Genomic DNA, 16,319 nt, shown 5'->3' with positions numbered 1-16,319 from the left:
TCAGAGCCAGGGTTAAAGTGAAGGAACGAACCCACTGGAACACAGTCCTTCATCCAGTTAGCCTCGCCAGGTAATCCTGAGTTAAGCACAAGGTTTCGAAAATAAGAAAGGTTCTGGGTGACTATAACTATTAGAAAGTGAAAGATATCAGTGCAGTGTTTCTTTTTCATTTGTTCTGATTAAATGTGTTAATGTTTCTAAGGTAATCAGGAGAAGAGCTCAGTGAAATAAACATAGGAGTGACAAACCTTTAAATCCTGCGATTAACAATGGCGCGTTTATACAGGCTATATAAACGCGCCATTGTTAATCGTAGAATTTAGACGAGGGAACTTTAAAGATTCCGTAGTAGGCTGGTCCAACACCCGCATTTTACAGAAGAGGAAACAAATGACTAGCGAGGTTACTTGTCCAATGTGTAATAGGTATGGCAAGTAGCAGAAACAGGATTCCAATACAGGCTCTTACCTCTCCTCTTTTCATTATATTTCTGAACTAGTAGTAATAATAACAGATTAAAGGACTCTGGGGGCGTGGCGTGGCGGGGCTGAGTTTACAAGAGGGGTTGCAGCAGCCTAGAATTAGTAGGGTATACGTAAAAGAAATCAGTACCCAGTTCTAAGCAGAACGGAGAGCCTTGTGGGAAGTCTGTAATAACACAGCATATTGCACATGCTACTGGGAAGTCCCGGACCTTTGGACGTTTCTTTCTAAATTCCTAGAGGGAGGAAGGTACTGGGGTACCATCCGAACACAGATGAGAAAATAAGACGGAGCAGTGTTTTGCATAAGCTGCAGTTTTCAGATCCCTATTAAGTTTTACATATGGTTAAATTTACATTCATCTCACAATCTCTGAAATAATTACTAAGCTTTTCATGTGTCTATTATCTACTTAATTTGGCAAAATAACTTGATGTGAAGAATGTTATTTTAGTGACTTTCAGAATTTTGAAATAAAAACCTAATTTGGTTTTTTAATAACTAACATTTATGTATCACTTGAAGTATGCAAAGCACCTTACAAATATTGTCTCACAAAACTCCTAGGAAATAGGTATTATGATTATCCCTACTTTACAGACAAGGAAACTGAGGTAGACAGAAGTTAACTGACTTGCCCAGTGTCTGAGGCTGGATTTGAACTTAGGTCTTCCTGACTCTAGGTCCAGCATTCTATCCACGGCGCCTCCCATCTTCTTGGAATTAATAAGACTCCACGCCTTTTGAGAAAAGTACCGATTATGGTACTTCCTTAACTGGTTTCAGGGCTCAGACTGTCATATCTCCAAGACTTAGAGGTGACTTGGGGAAATTTCACCCAGAACCTGCTCCCTACCAGGATATAGGCCTCCTCGTGGGGTGGTCATTTTTGCGTCATGGACCCCTTTGGCAGTCTGGTGAAAATTATGGACCCTTTCTCAGAAGAATGTTTTTATACGCATAAAATAAAATGTAGTTCTACAAAGAAAACCAATTATATTAAATGCAGTTATCAAAGCATTAACCCCCCCCCAAATTCATGTTCCCCCAGATTGCGCACCTCTGTTTTATGTCAATGGAGAACCCGGTATGCATCAGTGGTGACCAGGACCGCAATATGTCCTAACTGTCCAGAGAGCAACCAGGTTCAGGGAGGTCCAATTCTTGGACTCCAGGTTTCCTCCAGCTCTCACCTGTTCAGGTAAAACCCGAGCAGCAGTCGAGATAGCTCCCGCGCTGCTCAGGGAGGGGCGTCTGACACCTCCTGGGAGCCGCCCCGCCCTCGGAGCCCCATTGGTCACGTAGGTGTAGAAAGAGGAGCGGCTTCGGGGAGAGAGCTCCTAGTGGGGGAGTGTCTGTTTGGGGCGCTTGTTGTTGGGGTGACTTTGAATGAGTCCTGGAAATCAGGTCATCCAGATAGATCACTGATTCCCGCCGGCCACCGCGCTCTCCTCCCATCTTCGACCAGCCACTGGGGGAACCGTCGGTCCAGGCTGAGGGTGTGGGGGCGGGGCAGGGTGCCGGGCGTGAGGTCGCGGCAGGAGAGCCATGAGCAGCCCTGATGCGGGGTACGCCAGTGACGACCAGAGCCAGGCCAGGTGCGCGCTGCCCATGATGATGGCCGGGATGGGCCCCTGCCCTTGGGCTGAGTCTTTGAGTCCCTTGGGGGAGATGAAGGTCAAGAACGAGTCCGGTGCGGGTGCAGGGAGCGGGAGCAGCGCGACTGCTGCAGCTTCTGGAGCCGCATGCCGTGGCAAAGGGGAGTCCCGCATCCGGCGGCCCATGAACGCATTCATGGTGTGGGCCAAGGACGAGCGCAAGAGGCTGGCACAGCAGAACCCAGACCTGCACAACGCTGAGCTGAGCAAGATGCTGGGTGAGTGGGGCTTTTGGGCGTTCGTAGCGGGAACCAGGAGACTTGGGAAGGGGCTGGGGGGGGAAGAACACCCAGGGTCTCCGCCAAGGATCTTTCAAGTGGAAGTTACTCTAAGAGGGAGGGCTTTTGACTTTAGTTCAAAGGCTTGTCCGCAAGTGTCCCCATCACTTTTGTACTGACTGTATCCAGCAGTACAACAATGACCACTGGCGGGGGTGGGGGTAAGGAAAATTTATCCCGATTGGACCACAGCCCCCTTATGGGGTCCCTTCAGTGGAAAACCTGAATACACGTTTATGTCAATCACGCCTTTTATAACCTTAGTTTCGCTACTGCAAAAGAGGTCCCTGGCAATAATTTTTGGTTCGATAGCAGCGTGGCGCAGTGGACCTGAGAGCTGGTCTCGGAACCAGGAAGTTCTGGGTTCAATTCCCACTGTCTTTGTGACCCAGGTCAAGTCACTTAACTCCTAAGCGTAAAGGTCAACAACTCTCCAAGAGGATAAATTGCAGAAAAGGTGCTTACCTTCGTTGGTAGAGTTTCCTCTGGCTGACGGTTCCCTATACGAATATAATCAGGGGTCCCTATCCGCAGGCTAGGAATAAAGAGGTGCTGGAGACCTAGGTGATTCTCCTGCGATGTTGTTCTAGTGGGTTGTGTAGTATGCCAAGAATTGCTTGAAAGTCAGGTCCAACTATAACAAAAGTAGTAGTAGGAAGATAAATCCAATCTCCAAATTTTCTTAGGTAAGAAGTTGAGAGATAGGAGTGTGCTGCATTGGAGATTAAAGAGTATTGGTCAATGATGACGATAAGAACATATCACAATTTTCCATCTTGTTTACGAATACGAACTGTTAGAGGCTGCTGTGTAGATACCGCGCGCGCGTGTGTGTACAACAATGCAAAGAGTTTTCTGCACAATCATTCAATACGGAAGCAACTGCGCTTCAAAGTGCAGCCCTATAGTATAACTTTTGTTTTATGGTCAACTTTCCACACTCAGAGAAGCATCGATATTGCAGATAGCGAATTCTCCTCGGAAACGGGAGACGAGTTCAAGTTATGCCCGTGGCTCATACCGGCTAAACGACCATGAGCAGGTTACTTTACCTTTCAATTGGCCCAGCCCACTCTAAGATAATGAATTATGAAGAAGGTGCTCATCTACCTTGGTAGAGGGGAGTGTCCCCTCTCCTCGGAGTTCCCTAACAGTGCAATCACACGTTCGGTCCCTAGCGTCTTATGCCAGGTTTTTTTGTTTATTTTTATTTTATTTGTTTTTTTGGCTAAAGAGTTGGGGATAATTCCTAAAGACCAGCATAAGTATACCAACTTTAGCCTTTTTTTTGGTCACAAAATAGCTTTAAAACTTTGTTTCTTGTTTCTCAGGCGTTCTGAAATGAGGAAGAGAGAGATCAGTATGTTATGAAAGCAGTATTTTGTCATGGAAAAGCACTGGGCCAGGATCCAGAAATATTTAGGTTCTAGTTCAACTATTGCCACTAACTTAGCTGGTCCACCTTAGGGAAGTCAGGTTCACTTCAGTTTCTTCAACTATCAAATAAGGGGCTTAGATAAAATGATCTCTAAGGTCTCTCCCAGTTCTGAAATTCTATGAATGCAATGGTCATGTATTAGTTTAGTAAAAACAAAACAAAACAAAAAACAGCCTGAAATCTTTATTGCCACATTCCTATAACTGCCTGAAGAGATTTTTTAATTTTTATTTTAAAAATGCTATGAAAAAAAGGTAAACCGTACTTGCTGGCTTGAGGAAGATGGGTGAGATGCTATGGTGTCAAACTCAAACAGAAACAGAACCCTGCTGCCTCCACTTTGATTTAGTAGACCCCAAATTAACATTATTTATGTTGTATTGTAGTTTTATTTCTTTTGTTAAACACTTCTCAATTACATTTTAATCTAGTACTCAGGGGCTGCCCTTGGGCCAGTGAGTTTGACACCTCTGTAGCAGCTAGTTGGCTGGCCTTTAGAGTCAGAAAAATCAGGATTTTCAGTCCTTCTTGTGATAACGTACTTGGATGTATGAACTTTGACAAACCAGTCAGGCAGCATTAAGCACTTATTATGTGCTAAACTCCGGTGATAGAAAGACACGCAAAAACAATTTTTGCTTTCAAGGAACTCCTATTCTAAGGGAGAGAAAAACATGAAAATAACCGGGTACTTAAAGAGGATCTCAGCACTAGGTGCTAGAGCAAGCCAGAAAAGGCCTCCTGGAGATGGCATTTGAACAGAGTGCTGAAGGAAGCTAGAAAAACTGAGGCATTGGTAAGGAAGGGAAGGGGAAGACTATTCCAGGCATAGGAGATAAGCTTCAGTGCAAAGACATGGAGTGTTGGGATGAAGACGGAGATGACTCATCAACATACGCATATATGTATTGCATAGATACAATCAGTGTGTCTACCATTTCATGTTCTGCTCTATTTTGCATAAATTCATATGGCTTTACCTATAATTCTGTATATTATTTGTATTTATTAATCTTTGTTGCTATAAAGCATTCTACTCTCCAATGATGAGGCATTTAGTTTGTTTATAGTATTTTGCTATTGGTAAAACTAAGTTATAAAACTATTTTACAAAATAGAAAATTGCTTTGGAGAAGAGTTAACTTTCTGCACAACAAACATTTTATTTCTGTTTCACAGATAAGAAAAATAGCTAAAGATCAAAAGGGGAAGGGGTTGAAAGATCCTGCTATTGTGTTCTCTATGTAAGGGATCTGGAGATATCTTTGAGTAGAAAGGAGGACATGTGAGAATTGTCTTCAACACTTTAAAGGGCTTGTGTGATGTATTAAATGTTTGGCCTGAGCTGAGAGGACTTAGGTCTAGCAGCTAGCTATGCGGAAGTTGCAGGGGCAGATTTTCTTTTGCTAGAATGGAAAACTTTACCAACAACTGGAGTTGACCCAAAGGGCAATGGGCTGCCCAAATTTATGTAAGTCTTCACTCAGAGAGTCCAGGTTGATCCCTTGTCAGGGACTGCTGAGCAGGTCCTGCTCAGGTCTGACATGATCTAGATGAACTTTGAGGTTACTTCTGTCTCTGAGATTCTAAGATCCTTTCACTTGGAATTTAGGGGAAAAAAATCTGTGCTAATTATAGAGACTGTTCTGTGCAGTGGAAAGATGATTGGCCTTGGGAGTTGGAGGTCTTGGGTTTGAATTTTGGTTGAATCTTGTTATAAGCTTGAGTAAGTCACTTCCCCTTCCCTGAGCCTCAGAGAAGGGCTTCATTGGTTCAATTGAAGGGGTGTGACTGGATGATCTTTGAGGTCCCTTCAGCTCTGATTCTATTCGACAAAACTTCCTCCAATTCGATAATGGATCCAGTTTAGAAAAGATGAATATGAAGAATCTAAGCTGTGGGACTTTAGGTATTAGAATAATAAAAGGAAAGGGGGCTTGAGATCTGGCTGTGTGAATTGATTGAAGGTTTAATATGTTAATATTTGTCTAAGTAGGTGTGTGGGGGGATGTTTTCTGACAGAGAAGTGCATACAAAGGAAAGGCCTCTGGACTTGAGACGTAATGGGTGTAATCGGTCCTTCCTAGGGGTCTGCTAGAGCTGGATTCAAATATTGTCTCTGACACTAGCTGTGTGCCCCTAAGCAATTCACTTAACCTTTTTATGCCTCTTTCCTACTTTGTAAAAGGAAGGATTGCGTTAGAGGGTCCCTAAGGCCCTTTCTAGCTTGAGCTCCAGCTGGAGTAATTATGCAAGGCAATATTTGACAATAATTATCAAATAAATTATGTGACAAAGTGAGCAAATGTGCTTTGGGAGTTGAAGGAAAGAGCTCCCTGTTATATTTCTGATAGAAGAAGGCCCCAGCCAGTCATGGACAAAAAATATGAAGCAGGCAAAGTTTGCCTTTGGTTCCTGTTAGTGCCCCTTTCCTCTTCGTGGGGCTCCTTCCCAGCTTTCTTCTCTAGGGTACCCATCCTGTGTCTGTATTGGACACTTGGACTCAGGCTATAGCTAATCCCTGCTAAAGTGTGAACTGTTACTGGAATTGAGGTTTAACATTTTCAGAGGGGATTGGAGGAAGATTTGAAATTAGAGTTATGGCATGGCAAGTTATGAATTTGGTCCGTGAAAGCAGAGGACACCCTGCCCCAGGTATTTTATGCCTGGAATGGAAAAATGGGTGGGAGTGGGAGAGGGGGAGGGGTTTTGTCACAGGATCCTTATGGGTGGAGAGGCTCAGATCTATGCTTTGGGAAAATCACTTTGGTTGTTGAATGTAGGATGGTTTGGCATGGGAACAAATTTGATGCAAGGAGACCAGTTAGGAGGCTTTTGTTCTAAGTCATTAGCTGAGTTCAAGTATGCTTCTAATGATTAGAACCTCATTGTTGAATACTTTAAATTTGAGAGAAACAAGATATGTTTATTAAAAGGCCACATTTATGTAGCACTTAAAGATTATAAGATCCTTTACTTACAAAAAACTCTCAGGTAGTATATAAGTCAAAAAGTTAGTCAGCAAGCATTTAAGTGCTTATGACATGCTGAGGACTGGGTGGGGATTCAAAGAAAAACAAAAAACAAATCTCTGCTCTAGTCTGACCCTCCTGCCCTTCCCCCACCCTAAACTCTTCATCCTGAAATATCATTTCAACCTGGGAATTCATACTTAGGAAGGACCCTCAGCCCCATTTTGACTGGATGGTTCCTCCCTGAACTAGGAGGGCACCTGGACATACCATCTCTTTTTCTCTGGGGAATCTGAATCTTCATTCATGCCTGCTAGCCATATGCCCCTCTTTATCCCTCAGTAACTTCCTTTTATATATTTTCTTCCACCATTAGAATGTAAATTCTTTGAGGCCTGGAACTGTCCTTATTTTTTCTTGTTTTTTATACTCCCAGCACTTGGCTCACAGTGCCTGGCACACAGTAAGCTCTTATAATAAGCTCTTATAGTAAGCTTGTTGACAGACTTTTTCCAATAAGGAAAATGATGCTCCTAGAGGTGAATTGGCTTGTAAGTGCTAAAGTTAGAATCTTTTAAATTATTATTTTTTAAAATTTATTTAATTTTTAATTTATGGGATAAAACAAACGTTTCCATAACGGTAGAATAAAAAAAATTGCACATGAAACTGAAAATCTGTATGTACAATTTGCTGTTCCATTTACATATATAATATATACAATTTATATATAATTTCTTTTTCCCCCCTTTTTTGTTTTCCTTCCCTGCTCCACCCTAGAGATGGCTACCATTAGACACAAATAGGAATATCAAAAGAACTGAGGAAAAATGTAGAGAAAGGAGGTTTAGCAGTGCCAGATCTTGGACTATATTATAAAGTAGTGATTGTCCACACTGTCTGGTACTGGCTAAAAAGTGTAAGGGTGGATCAATCGAACAGAGTAGACATACAATTTATAGCAGCAAATAAATATAGTAACCTTGTATTTGACAAGTGTAAAGACTTGGGATAAGAATTCATTATTTGGTGAAAATTGTTGGGAAAATTGGAGTGTGGCAGAGGCTGGGCATGGACCAATGTCCTAACAGTGTTTATCAAGATGGGGTCAAGATGGATACTTTACAGATATAGAGAGATATTGCAGGAAAATTAGAAGAACATGGAATGTATCACTTGTTTTTTACCTTGTTTAGAGATTTATGTCTCATTCATCATAGTTCAGGACTTTATTACATGTCATCTAAATTATTGCAATAATCTGCTAATCGATCTCCTAGTCCTCTCTCAAGTCTTTTCCACTTCTGTTTACCCTACACAGGGCTGACAAAGTGATTCTCTTTAGTTCAACATCTATGTTACTCCCCTACTCAATAATCATTTGAGTGGCTCCCTATTGTTTCTAGGATAAAATAAAAACTTTTGGTTGAGCTTTTAATAAAATAAGTAGCATTTACATAGAGTTTTAAGGTTGCAAACACCTTGCAAATGACATCTCAATTGATCCTCATGACAACCATGAGAGGTAGATGCTGTTTAGCCTCATTATACAGGTAAGGAGACTGAGGCAGACTTGTTCATGGATACACAGGCTAGTAAATTAATTTGAACTCAGATCTTCCTGACTGGTCCAACACTATAACCACTGTGGCACCTAGCTGCCTTCACAAAAAAAGTCCTTTGTGACCTTTTCCAGCTTCGTTGGACATATTTTACTTTAGTTTTGGCCTAGTCCATTTTTCTCAAACAGAATGCCCCATCTTCTTACTATGCTTTGGTACTGGCCATCCCGAATGCCTGAAGTATGCTCTCATCTCATAGCTGCTTCATAGATACCCTTTCTTCCTTCAAGATACAGCTTGGTCACCACTTAACACTTGCTGCCTTTCTTTATCTATCAACTGCTAGGGTCTTCTCAAGCTACCTAGTATTTAACTACCTTGTATATATTGCTCAGTGCCTGACACATAATGGGCTATTAATAAATGCTCATTGATTGATTCTGTGTTCCTTCACCTCTTTTGCAAGAAATGGGAAGCACAATTCATTATTTAATGTTTTGGAGCTATGATTAGTCATTTAATAGAACAGAGTTTTTAAGGCTTTCAGAATCGTTTTCCTTTACATTATTGTAATCTATATATGTTCCTCTTCTTGTTTTGCTCACTTCACTCTACCTTTCAAGGCTTCTCAGAATCTATATTTTTCACTATTCCTTATTGTGTAATAACATTCCATTACATTCACGTATCACATTGTTTAGCTAAACTGATTTATTGGCACTCACATCTTTCAAAGTCTTTGTTACAACAAAAAATACTGCTTTAAATATTTTTGTAGGTATATGTCCTTTCCCTCTGTATTTAGCCCCTTTGGGAGTATGTATAGCAGAATGGATTACTTTTAACCCAGGTTTTCTTACCTTTTAGTGCAGTGGAAACTTTTCCCAATATACCATACCCTGTAAGTGACAAATAGTGGTACAACTACTTTTGTGGGGTTGGTATTCTGAGATTCTTTCATTCTGGGAATCATTTGGGTATCCTGAGCTGTTTACAATGGTTGGGGCTACTGCCTGTGAAGAGAAAGGGTTGGGGGGGAAGACCATGAACATCAGGGATATGGTTTTTGGAATAGGGGAATATAGTCTCATAATTTAATTCCTTAGGGGGACAGCTGCGTAAAGTTGGCCAAAGAAATGTCAGTTTGAACTCAAAATTTGGGAGGGTCTTCTGTATAGATGTGGGAGGTGCTTATATAAGTGTAACAGTTGTGGGAATGACAGGATAGCTTTTGGTTCTTCAATCTAATCCTACCTCCTCCCCAGTTCTTTGCTGTATTTGCATTTATGGCAATGCTAATTATGTGGACTAGTTGGTACAGTGGATACAGTGCCAGGCCTGAAGTCAGGAAGACTCCTCTTTTGAGTTCAAATCTGGCCTCAGACACTAGATGTATGACCCCAGACAGGTCACTTAACTGCCTTAGTTCCTCATCTGTAAAAATGAACTGGAGAAGTAAATGGCAAACCACTACAGTATCCTTGCCAAGAAAACTCCAAATGCAGTCACAAGGAGTTGGACATAATTGCATCACTGGACAACAGCAACAAAACGTTTTGGGTTGCCCAAACCCCAAGATTCTGTTCTAAGCTCAATTGATCCTCTTCTCTTTCTATTATATTATCTCACATGGTGATTTCATCAGCTTTTAGGGGTTCAATTAATACCTTTATTCACATGATTCTCAGATCTATGTATCCATCCCTAGTCTCCTGACTCAGCATCTCACATCAGCAACTATTGGATAGTTCTACATGAAGGACTTGTAGGCATCTCAAACTTAACATATCCAAAACAGAATCATCTTTCCCTTCACCCCTACCTTTTCTCAACTTCCCTACTTTTATCAAAGGCACCACCATCCTTCTAGTCGTCCAGATTTGCATTTTCAGTGTCATACTTTTGATATCTCTTTCATTCCCCCTCTCAATAATCTAATCATTTACCGAGTCTTGTAATTTCTTTCTCTACAGCTGCTCTCAAACGTGGTCTACATACACCCAGCCACCATCCTACTTCAGAACCTTGTCACTTGCCTCTTGCCATGACTGTTTGAAATAATTGGTCTCTTTCCCTCAAATCTCTCCCCACTTTAGTCCATTTTCTACCAGCTACCAAAATAAGTTTCCTAATTAATAGGTCAGCTCATGTCTCTCTACTTAATAAGCTCCAGTGGCTCCAGTCCTATTTCCCTCTATCATCAAATATAAATTCCTTTGATTGACATTTAAAATTCTTTATAACCATGTCTCTTCCACATACTTAAGCATGTTATTTCCCTCTATACATTCTATGGTTCAGCCATAGCAACTGGCCTACTTGCTCTTCCTCCCATTTCTAGCTCTGTGCTCTTTCCCAAGCCTGGAATGTTCTCTCCCTCCCAACATTACTTTTTAGGTTCCCTGATTTTAAGTCTCAGCTCGCATGACCCCTCCTGCTGAAGGAACCCTTTCCCCTGTTTCCTCAACTTACTCTAAGCCTTTCTCTAAGGCTACTTTCCATCTTGTATGTGCTGATTTATGTATATGTTGTCTACACCATTTACACATAACTTCCTAGAGAGCAAGGCCAGTTTTGTCTTCTCCCCTCCTAGAGCTGAGCACATAACAAGACTTTAACAAATACTTGTAGACTGATTTAATTGAAAGCAAGACCTACTTTTTAGAAACCTTGACTTTGGGATCCTGAGATGTGTAGCTAATGTTACATCACAGCCAGATGGAATCCTACTTTGTTCTGTTTTTTTCTTTTTTTAAAAAAATTTTTTTAGGCAATTGAGGTTAAATGACTTGCTAGTAAATGTCACACAGCTAGTAAATGTCAAGTATTTGGTCTGAGGCAAGATTTGAACTCAGGTCCTCCTGACTTCTCTATCCACTGTGCCACCTAGCTGCCCCCTTTGTTCTGCCTCTAAGGGAAAGGGGGAAGAAAAAAAATTACTTTTGATAAGCATCTGCTATAAAATCCCTTGGGGCCAACATTTTATGAAGCCAATATGGAAGGGGGAGGGTGATTATGTGCTTTATTGGCTTTTGTGATAGCTTCCCGAGGTGGGTCACCATGATGATGTTGAAGGGCATCTAAAGGAAGGATTTGAAAGCCCTCCTATGGAGGAGGCCTTGGATTCTGTTGACCTTAAGGAAGCAGAGGTAGCAATAACAGTTCAACTCCACAAAGAAAAGCTGCTCTAGATCCAATTTAAGCAAATTTCTTTGCAATTAGAGTGATCCCAAAGTGTAATGAAGCTCCCTCCCTGGAGGCCTTCCTCTAAAGGTTGAGTGACCCTCTGTAAGGAGGTTATTGTTCTGATTCTGCTGTGGTTTAGACCAGATGACCTCTGAAGTCCTGGGATCATAGTGTTAAGGGTATATGGAACTTTTAAAGGTCATCTAGTTTCAAATACTCACTTTCCAGGGGAGGAAACAGCATCAGAGAATGTAAGTAACTTATCCAAAGTTAAACAGATAGCAAATGTCCATGCTATGGTTTGAGCCCATGCTCACTGATGTTAGAACTGATGCCCTTTCTGCTGCATATGAGCTGTCTTCAATTCTGAGATTTGTGACTCTTTAAGATTAACTTTGTTCATCATGTTGGCAGGGAAATCCTGGAAGGCATTACCTCTTTCTGAGAAGAGGCCCTTTGTGGAGGAAGCTGAGCGGCTGAGAGTGCAGCACATGCAGGACCATCCCAATTACAAATACCGGCCTCGGAGGAGGAAGCAGGTGAAAAGGCTGAAACGGGCAGAGAGTGGCTTCCTCCACAGCCTCCCTGAGCAGCCGGGCTCTGGGCTGGGTCCAGAGGGCAGAGTGTGTGTGGACAGCCTGGGACTGCCATTCCATGAGCACGCCTACCATCTGGGCCAGGGAGTTCTACCTCCTCAGATGACACACTACCGTGAGTGCCAGAGCCTGGGTCCGGCCCCTCAGTTTGACAGCTACAACCTGCCTACCCCTGAGGCTTCTCCCATGGATGGCATGGAGCCAGATGCAGCTTTCTTCACCTCCTCTCTCCAAGGGGACTGCCAGCCAGGGCCCTACAACTATCCTGTAGCCTCAGAGTACTCTGTGCATCCTGATTCTCACCCGGGTCCTGTGCATCACAGACACGTGCAGGAACCCTTGGCTCACTCGTTGCAGGGTCTGATGGGTCCCTCCAACCCTCTGCATATGTACTATGGTCCCATGGGCTCCCCCCAAGCTGGAGGCAGTGTCCGTGGTTTCCAGATGCAGCATCAGCCAGGATCTAGTCAGCCCTCTCCTCCTCCAGAAGCCCTGTCCTGCAGGGAAGGTCTGATTGCCAGCCAATCTGCTGAGGTCCAAGAGGCTGGAATCCACACAGAATTTGATCAGTATCTTCACCACTTATGTAAAACAGAGTTGGGGCTTGTCTCTCCAGGCCATAATGGTGAACATAACCCTTCAACTATCTCCTCTGTTGTGTCTGATGCCAGTTCTGTAGTCTATTACCGTAACTATCAAAACATATGAAGCTCTGTGTTCCTCACAGACTGAATCCAACAGTATAAATAATGTTACAATATCTTTCCCAGTGAAGGCAAACTGAAGATGTACTTTGCCCAAAATTTTTTTTCCAGTTGTATGGGCATTCTTTTAGTTTTATTTATATTTAGAGTCTTCATATTTCCTGTGGGCATTTTCTAAAGAAAATAATGATAAACGTGTATAATCATTTTTCCTTGCAAAAATTTTCCATTTTCATCTACACTTTTTAGACCTTTGTGGATCTGCAAATAAAGCAGAATTTTATTTAAGGAAAACATTGTTTTCTCAGGAAAGTTTAAGGGAATTTAGCCTGTTTAGCTTCAAAGGCTATAGTTAAAAGTGTTTTCTACCTCTAAAGAAGTCCTCTAAGGAAAAAAAAATTAATAAACTTGATGAGAGGTTATGTTGATCATTGCCACGTGGAATTGAATAATAATCAAGGCTTTCCTATGCATATATTATTACTTCATGGATGTGAGCTAGGTGTCATTAAAAATTTTTTGTCTTTGACTTTTATGTCTCTTGCATTTTGAAATAGATTTCCCCTTACATAACAAACAATGTGAAAGAGAATTTGTCAACATCAGTTGAGTCTGACATATGCAAGTGTTTTACACCCACAACCTAATCCCCTGTAGGATCTGTCTTCTCATAGCTCCTGTAATTTGGTAACATTTGCTTTTTTGTTTTTGTTCTGCCATTGATTTTGTTGTAGTCACTGTACAGACTGTTTTCCTGGTTGTGTATGTTTTACTTCACATCAATTCATAGAAGTCTTCTCATGCACCTCTGCATTATCCATAGTCATGATTTGTTACTACACAGTAATGGTCTCTTGTATTCATGTACCACCATTCCCTAGCTCATGGACATAGCTACTACTGTTTCTAGTTCTTTGCTACTAAAAGTGTTGTATTGAAAGTAAATATGGAACTGTTCTTTTCCTCACTGGATCTCCTTAGAGTATGTGATTTTTGGAATAAATCCTTTCTGTCATACCTTGGTACCCATTATAGGGAAATTCCCCATAGAAATAAGCTATTGAACTCAGCCTTAGGGTCAGAGGAAAATATCTAGGCTTGAATCTATGAGGCATGTTATCAATGCCTAGAATCCTTTCTTTGAAATACCCTAGGTCCAGTCTAGCAGAACAGTAGATTAATAGAAGGGGTTACTTGGGAAAAAGGTCCACCTTCTGTGTCACATTATCAGTATCTGCTGACCATCAGCCCAAGAGCCCTGAAAGAGGCAATCATTCTGCCCTACAACCCACACTTCCAAAATTACTCCTTTCTGAATCAGCCATTATTCCAAGAAACAATGTGTCAAGATGTGGTCTAGCTACTGAAGACGGCAAAAGAAAGTCTTTAACCATCACCAAAGTCTTTAACACTGAAATTGTCAAAACATCAGAAACTAAGATTTTGTCAGGGGAAATAAAGAAGGTCTATCACCTCAACCCTAAGGATCAAAAGACCTTTTAAACCAACCTGTAGTTAAAACCACCTTTAAGAACAGGAATGTGTTTTCTATTTGTATAGTTAGCACTTGGAACAGTGTTTTGAACACACGTAAGCACTTAATGAGTACTTTTCATTTATTCATTCATGCAGAATGAGCCAAGGACCCATGCAAGACATTCAGGGAATGTACACGTGGGATAAGTTACAGACTCAGAAACAATAGGATCATGGTACCCCCAGTCCTTGGAGTCTTTCTTGGCCTTTTGCCTTCCACACACTCTGTGGTAAATGATACCAGAGGACTGTCTTGTGCATACCAAAGTTCTTCTCCAACAATGACTCTAGTGAGGTGACAGCTATCCCCAATTCATTATACATATGAGTTTCTTGTTGAGTTCTTCTGCATCCTTTCCCTTCTCATCCTTCCTAGAACAATTCCTTGACAAACATTAAGCCCACTATGTGTAAGGCAGCTAGGTGGTACATTGGATAGAACTTTGGGCCTAATGTGGGAAGAGTTCAAAATATGCCTTCAGGCTGTATGACCTTGGATAAATTACTTGAAATAAAGTTTGCCTTAGTTTCCTCAACTGTAAAGTGGAGATAATAATAGCACCTGTTTCTAGGGTTGTGAGAATCAAATGAGAATGTTTGTAAGGCACTTATCACAGTCTTTGGTACATAGTTAAGAGGTAAATAAATGCTGGTTTCCTCCTCCTTTCCTCTCTCTACCTCAAGGTCATGTGGGATGCTGTGTCTTGCCAATAGGAGACTTGAATATTTGTTTGCTAAGAGGGCCATAAAGGAGTATGCAGAGTCCTGCCCTTCTGGAGTTTAGAATGTAACTGGGAACAAAAAGTAAAATACCAGACACAATGTGTCATGAGACAGTATGTGATTACTTGCTATGTTCACAGTAGAAATGTAAGTACTGCAGTTCAGAAGGCAAACACCTCTGAATTGAAGCTGTGGGAATCATGCTATTATTGGATGTTAGTGTCTTCCTTAGAATCACATCTAGAGTTGGAAGGAATCTCAGAGACTTAATGTTCAGTTGGGTCTCAACTCCTCATGACCTCATTTGAGGTTTTCTTTGTAAAGATGGTAGAGTAGTTTGCAGTTTTCTGTTACAGTCCATTTTATAGCTGAGGAAACTGAGGCAAACAGGGTTGGGTGAATTCCTCAGGGTCACACAGGTAGTAACTGTGTGAGGCCAGATTTGAACTCAGGTCCTCCTGACCCCAGGGCTGGTGCTCTAACCACTAGCTTCCCCCCCCCCCGCCCGAGACTTGTACAGTCCCCTAATTTTACTGATTAGGAAACTGTCCATTTTCACTGGTTGCCTCCATTTTCTGGAATCTTTTCTCCCACTTCTGATTCCTGATTTTCTTCAAGTGTCAGTTAAAACTCTACCTTTTGCAAGAAGCCTTTCTTGTTCTCTCAATGCTATCCCTTTTGAGACGATCTGTGTTTTTTCCTATATGCTTGTTTTGTATGTAGGTGTTGTATTTCCCCATTAGAGTGTAAGCTTCTTGAAGGCAAGGACTATTTTTACCTTTCTTTGTATCCTTTTCTCCCTCCCCCTCAAGTGCCACAGTACTTGGCACATAATAGACCTTTAATAAATATTGACTTGACCCAGAGAGGTTAAGTGCTTTATTCAAGGTTGCACAGATAAAATTTGGATCTAGGTCCACTGACTTCAGAACCAATGGCCTTTCCACTGTGCCAGGCTGCTTGGCAATAGTAATTATTCAGAACAATTCAGGAGTTGTAAAAACAACCTAATTTTGACAAATGGCTTACTGAAATCTAAGGAATCATTTTGTTGGACTCAAAATAGCTTAAATTAAAATGCTTTGATACAGTAGAGAGCATATGTTTAATGTGTTTAATGTGTAGTTTAGTTCAAATGTCATGTTATCACTTGAACAGTAAAGTTTGCGCATGAGTTTTGGTG

General features: G+C 41.6%; 1 protein-coding gene across 1 annotated transcript; it reads left to right on the top strand.

The window, feature by feature from the left end:
• The first annotated feature begins 1,816 nt into the window (after positions 1-1,816).
• LOC110221419 (transcription factor SOX-17-like) lies at positions 1,817-13,406 on the top strand. Its single transcript, XM_021005981.2, has 2 exons — positions 1,817-2,359; positions 11,992-13,406. The coding sequence occupies exons 1-2, from the start codon at positions 2,032-2,034 to the stop codon at positions 12,879-12,881; spliced, it is 1,218 nt and encodes a 405-aa protein (XP_020861640.1). The 5' UTR covers positions 1,817-2,031; the 3' UTR covers positions 12,882-13,406.
• Positions 13,407-16,319: the final 2,913 nt, after the last annotated feature.

Source organism: Phascolarctos cinereus, unplaced genomic scaffold, assembly GCF_003287225.1.
Source record: "Phascolarctos cinereus isolate Bilbo 61053 unplaced genomic scaffold, phaCin_HiC Scaffold_4;HRSCAF=312, whole genome shotgun sequence".
Classification (NCBI taxonomy): domain Eukaryota; kingdom Metazoa; phylum Chordata; class Mammalia; order Diprotodontia; family Phascolarctidae; genus Phascolarctos; species Phascolarctos cinereus.
This window is presented reverse-complemented; position numbering and strand designations above follow the sequence as displayed.

Coding starts and splice junctions, on each gene's coding strand:
- LOC110221419 (XM_021005981.2), top strand. CDS start 2,032: ATGAGCAGCCCTGATGCGGGGTACGCCAGTGACGACCAGAGCCAGGCC. Junction 2,360..11,991: donor TGAGCTGAGCAAGATGCTGG/GTGAGTGGGGCT, acceptor TCATGTTGGCAG/GGAAATCCTGGAAGGCATTA.